This window comes from Anomaloglossus baeobatrachus, chromosome 12, assembly GCF_048569485.1.
Source record: "Anomaloglossus baeobatrachus isolate aAnoBae1 chromosome 12, aAnoBae1.hap1, whole genome shotgun sequence".
Classification (NCBI taxonomy): Eukaryota; Metazoa; Chordata; class Amphibia; order Anura; family Aromobatidae; genus Anomaloglossus; species Anomaloglossus baeobatrachus.
In genome coordinates, this window is record NC_134364.1 from 67,433,723 (window position 1) to 67,439,722 (window position 6,000).

The following is a 6,000-nucleotide window of genomic DNA, read 5'->3' on the forward strand; positions in this document are numbered from 1 at the left end:
AGACTGAGCCATGGATTGTGAAAGCGACTCAGAGTTTCTCAGCCAAAACTGCAAACTCTGTCCCTGCCACCTGGACAGGGGGAGCCGGCGGTTCTGCCTGAGCCGAGGGTCCCACCAGCGCCCGAGGCTCCGGCTAAGCGAGTGCTACAGGGGCCGAGCATTGCTCACAGTGAGGTTAGGTGGAACCTGCAGGTAACATAGCCGCACAAGAGGTACAGGTTGCAAAATAACCCTGTGTCTTGGCACCCTTGCTCCTTGTGAACGACATGCTGCTGTCTCCTAGGAGAGTGATCACTGAGGGTATATAGCCAAAAGCAAAACAATGCGGCCGAACAGAGAAAATGTATACAAATTATATATATATATATATATATATATATATATATATATATATATATATATATATATATATATATATATATATATATATATATATATATATATATATATATATATATATATATATATATACATACATATATACACACACTTCGGCACCCTAGGGGGACCAGCACCGGGTGACCGGTGTGGCTTACCGACCGCCCAAAGCGGTTGTGTGTCCACCAGATTCCCTGCCTTGGGCCTCCCAGAGCTTCAGAGCTCGTTCCTGAAATCCTCCACCGGCAGAATGATTGTAAAAATGGCTGCCGGAGCTCTCAGGGGAGGAGGGAGCCGTGGGCGGCGACTAATAAAGTGCGGGAATCTGGTGCCCCACAGTGATCAGTGAGGGGGGAGGAGGACACCTAAAGTATACTCCAGCCCTCACCGTCGACGTCAGGTCGACCGTCCCGCCCTTACCCCTGACTGGCAGGCCCGGGGGCGGGAGTTATGGTACTAGGCCGCATGAAGCCGGGGACTAAATGTAATACCGCGGCCGGCAAACAGGCGCGGTCGGCGCGGTAGCCCCGGTCGTCATAAAAATACAGCAGCCGCTGCAGCGTCTGTGACACGAGCGCTCCATGCGCCGTCCCCAAGGGGACACAGAGTACCTTTTGGATGCAGGGCCTGTCCCTGATGATATCAAGTCTCCTGTCCGGCAGATTCCCACAGGGGCTGTGGAGGGAGCCCGGTCCCAGTGCATGGATGACCGGTTAGGATCCCACTTCTCCCAGAGCCTCTAAGGGATGGGGAAGGAAAACGGCATGAGGCTCCGGCCTCTGTACCCGCAATGGGTACCTCAACCTTAACAGCACCGCCGACTTAGTGGGGTGAGAAGGGAGCATGCCGGGGGCCCAGGGGCCCTCTTTTCTTCCATCCGATACAATCAGCAGCTGCTGCTGATTAAAATGTGGAGCTTGCGTGAATGTGTGCCTCCTTCAACACAAAGCATAAAACTGAGGAGCCCGTGAGGCACGGGAGGGTGTATAGGCAGAGGGGAGGGGTTACACTTTTTAAAGTGTAATACTTTGTGTGGCCTCCGGAGGCAGAAGCTATACACCCAATTGTCTGGGTCTCCCAATGGAGCGACAAAGAAATATGCGGGGTGGAGACAAGCATGGTGCTCGAGCACCCGCAATACTCGATTGAGCAGTGCCCAGCGCCACTGACGCTAGATGCAGTGCTCTGCACCCCAATGCTACATACAGCGCCCAGTGGCTAGATTCAGCACAACACTAGATGCAGCGCACCGACAGTACATACGACCCTCCGATACTAGATGTTGAGCCCAGCGCACTGACAGTAGATGCATTACCCAGCGCCCTGATGCTGCATGCAGTGCCCCAACGCTAAATATGGCACCTATCACCCAGACACTAGATGCGGCGCCCTGCACCCCAACGCTACAGGGGGCGTTGCTGTGGCACCCCTGAGGCTTCAGTCGCCACAGGGTACTGCAGCTCATTTAAGCTGCAGTATTCATCTTGGGTAAGTAGGGGGTTAATCAACGGTATTTACAGTTAGGTCCAGAAATATTTGGACAGTGACACAATTTTCGCGAGTTGGGCTCTGCATGCCACCACATTGGATTTCAAATGAAATCTCTACAACAGAATTCAAGTGCAGATTGTAACGTTTAATTTGAAGGTTTGAACAAAAATATCTGATAGAAATTGTAGGAATTGTACACATTTCTTTACAAACACTCCACATTTTAGGAGGTCTAAAGTAATTGGACAAATAAACCAAACCCAAACAAAATATTTTTATTTTCAATATTTTGTTGCGAATCCTTTGGAGGCAATCACTGCCTTAAGTCTGGAACCCATGGACATCACCAAACGCTGGGTTTCCTCCTTCTTAATGCTTTGCCAGGCCTTTACAGTCGCAGCCTTCAGGTCTTGCTTGTTTGTGGGTCTTTCCGTCTTAAGTCTGGATTTGAGCAAGTGAAATGCATGCTCAATTGGGTTAAGATCTGGTGATTGACTTGGCCATTGCAGAATGTTCCACTTTTTTGCACTCATGAACTCCTGGGTAGCTTTGGCTGTATGCTTGGGGTCATTGTCCATCTGTACTATGAAGCGCCGTCCGATCAACTTTGCGGCATTTGGCTGAATCTGGGCTGAAAGTATATCCCAATACACTTCAGAATTCATCCGGCTACTCTTGTCTGCTGTTATGTCATCAATAAACACAAGTGACCCAGTGCCATTGAAAGCCATGCATGCCCATGCCATCACGTTGCCTCCACCATGTTTTACAGAGGATGTGGTGTGCCTTGGATCATGTGCCGTTCCCTTTCTTCTCCAAACTTTTTTCTTCCCATCATTCTGGTACAGGTTGATCTTTGTCTCATCTGTCCATAGAATACTTTTCCAGAACTGAGCTGGCTTCATGAGGTGTTTTTCAGCAAATTTAACTCTGGCCTGTCTATTTTTGGAATTGATGAATGGTTTGCATCTAGATGTGAACCCTTTGTATTTACTTTCATGGAGTCTTCTCTTTACTGTTGACTTAGAGACAGATACACCTACTTCACTGAGAGTGTTCTGGACTTCAGTTGATGTTGTGAACGGGTTCTTCTTCACCAAAGAAAGTATGCGGCGATCATCCACCACTGTTGTCATCCGTGGACGCCCAGGCCTTTTTGAGTTCCCAAGCTCACCAGTCAATTCCTTTATTCTCAGAATGTACCCGACTGTTGATTTTGCTACTCCAAGCACGTCTGCTATCTCTCTGATGGATTTTTTCTTTTTTTTTCAGCCTCAGGATGTTCTGCTTCATCTCAATTGAGAGTTCCTTAGACCGCATGTTGTCTGGTCACAGCAACAGCTTCCAAATGCAAAACCACACACCTGTAATCAACCCCAGACCTTTTAACTACTTCATTGATTACAGGTTAACGAGGGAGACGCCTTCAGAGTTAATTGCAGCCCTTAGAGTCCCTTGTCCAATTACTTTTGGTCCCTTGAAAAAGAGGAGGCTATGCATTACGGAGCTATGATTCCTAAACCCTTTCTCCGATTTGGATGTGAAAACTCTCATATTGCAGCTGGGAGTGTGCACTTTCAGCCCATATTATATATATAATTGTATTTCTGAACATGTTTTAGTAAACAGCTAAAATAACAACACTTGTGTCACTGTCCAAATATTTCTGGACCTAACTGTACACTTTACATACAGTTAGGTGCTTTCCCACTGGGGACTGGACTAGGGTAGACAGGGGGAGTGGCCATCAAGAAGCATGGGACTTTCCCGGTCATTAGGACAACCACCTGGGGGGCGGGCACCACTTGGGGTAGAAGTAGGAGCAACCTTCACATAATTCTCAGTCGAGTCGGGACTTCAGTTCTGGCAGCATGACACCACTCTTCTCTTTTTTTTTTCCCCCATGGGGCCTGAGGCTTAGAGTGAGAGCTCAGCACGGGTTCCTCACTCCTGGAGGGGCAACTCTTAGAAAGGACACTTTCAAAATACTGGTGGCTACCTCTGACTTAACCGGGATTGGCTGGAGCCCACCACGGCGGTGACTGTTACCTCCCGGGAAATCTAAAGACAGTGAGTAAGACATCTGGAACCGCAGCATCTGACTCAGCCTTTTGATTGCTGATGCAGTCTCCCCGCGCTTCGGTGCCAACAGCCACCTTTCCCCTCATCATCCTCCCCGGGGTCCGCTCCACCTGTGGGGAGCAGGACCATCCTCGCTGCTACAACCATCCGCCCCGGAAGACAACGACAGCGGCTAATTCCCTGGCTCGTACCGCAGGTGGCGTCACGAGACAAATGTCTTCATTCCCATCCCCCTTTATTGTACACCTCGGGGCCACGAAACCGGGCAAGGGCCACCCGTGACATCCCCCTGACCCGACATCACCGGTGACGAGAAATTCGACCCCTTGTCCCGTAGGTGCTACATTGTGATGCTAGCGGCAGCTCCCCGATGCTAGATGCGGCGCCCAGAGCACCGACAGTGATGATGCACTAGATGCGGCGCCCAGGGCGCCGACAGTGATGATGCACTAGATGCGGCGCCCAGAGCACCGACAGTGATGATGCACTAGATGCGGCGCCCAGAGCACCAACAGTGATGATGCACTAGATGCGGCGCCCAGAGCACCGACAGTGATGATGCGCTAGATGCGGCGCCCAGAGCACCGACAGTGATGATGCGCTAGATGCGGCGCCCAGAGCACCGACTGGGCGCCGCATCTAGCGCATCATCACTGTCGGTGCTCTGGGCGCCGCATCTAGCGCATCATCACTGAGCACCGACAGTGATGATGCGCTAGATGCGGCGCCCAGAGCACAGACAGTGATGATGCGCTAGATGCGGCGCCCAGAGCACCGACAGTGATGATGCGCTAGATGCGGCGCCCAGAGCACCGACAGTGATGATGCGCTAGATGCGGCGCCCAGAGCACCGACAGTGATGATGCGCTAGATGCGGCGCCCAGAGCACCGACAGTGATGATGCGCTAGATGCGGCGCCCAGAGCACCGACAGTGATGATGCGCTAGATGCGGCGCCCAGAGCACCGACAGTGATGATGCGCTAGATGCGGCGCCCAGAGCACCGACAGTGATGATGCGCTAGATGCGGCGCCCAGAGCACCGACAGTGATGATGCTCTAGATGCGGCGCCCAGAGCACCGACAGTGATGATGCGCTAGATGCGGCGCCCAGAGCACCGACAGTGATGATGCGCTAGACGCGGCGCCCAGAGCACCGACAGTGATGATGCGCTAGATGCGGCGCCCAGAGCACTGACAGTGATGATGCGCTAGATGCGGCGCCCAGAGCACTGACAGTGATGATGCGCTAGATGCGGCGCCCAGAGCACTGACAGTGATGATGCGCTAGATGCGGCGCCCAGAGCACTGACAGTGATGATGCGCTAGATGCGGCGCCCCTACACTAATCCATCACTAGTTTTTTTGGGATTTTTCACTATTTCATCACACTAATACTTTTCTGTTTGCCAGCACATTATATGGTAAAATGAAGCCCTTCTACAGGAATATGGACAGGAAAATAAATGTACAAAATGGCGGCTCTAGTAAGCGGGGGCAGGAAAAACAAGAGAGAAGACATGGAAAGCCCTGGTGAGGAAGAGGTTAAACACGGGGAGCTGAGGTAATGGAATATATTAGAAGATGCCCCGATTCTCTGATAAATGGCTTTCACTGTTGAGGTGGAATCTCCCCTGTAAACCGTGTCCGTACACTGAGCTCCAACCCGACCAGACCCCGGGGCTCCCCCCACAGCTCGGAGTACTCACGCCCGCAGGAGGAGGCCGTGCATTTTAAACGCGGAGGACACTTTACTCTTCAGCTTGTCAGCTGCCATCTCGAATCGTTGGCGCCAAATCGCTCAGCTGTGATGACGTCACAGGACGTTGACACCAGAGGATAAGCTATGCTCCGATCTCATGTCTTCGGAATACCGCCATCTTATTGGAGACCAAACTCCTCCACACAGTCGTGTTTATTCGCGCACTGTGCAGCAGTCGCGGTTTCTATACATATTTCCAGAAAACAGGAGACGTAGACATTGCGGTTTATTTCTCTGTCAGTTCTTTGTAAGATTTTTTTTTTTTCTGCCAGAAAAGGGACAGTCATCA

General features: G+C 51.2%; 1 protein-coding gene across 1 annotated transcript in view; it reads right to left on the reverse strand.

Moving 5' to 3' along the window:
• The window catches only part of LOC142258188 (DNA polymerase epsilon subunit 2-like), a 107,695-nt gene extending 101,953 nt beyond the window's left edge, over positions 1 to 5,742 (reverse strand). Inside the window, exon 1 of the mRNA XM_075330694.1 lies at positions 5,659 to 5,742. Coding sequence (XP_075186809.1) covers positions 5,659 to 5,726 — 68 coding nt within the window. The 5' untranslated portion in view covers positions 5,727 to 5,742. The remainder of the gene's footprint in view (positions 1 to 5,658) is intronic.
• Positions 5,743 to 6,000: the final 258 nt, after the last annotated feature.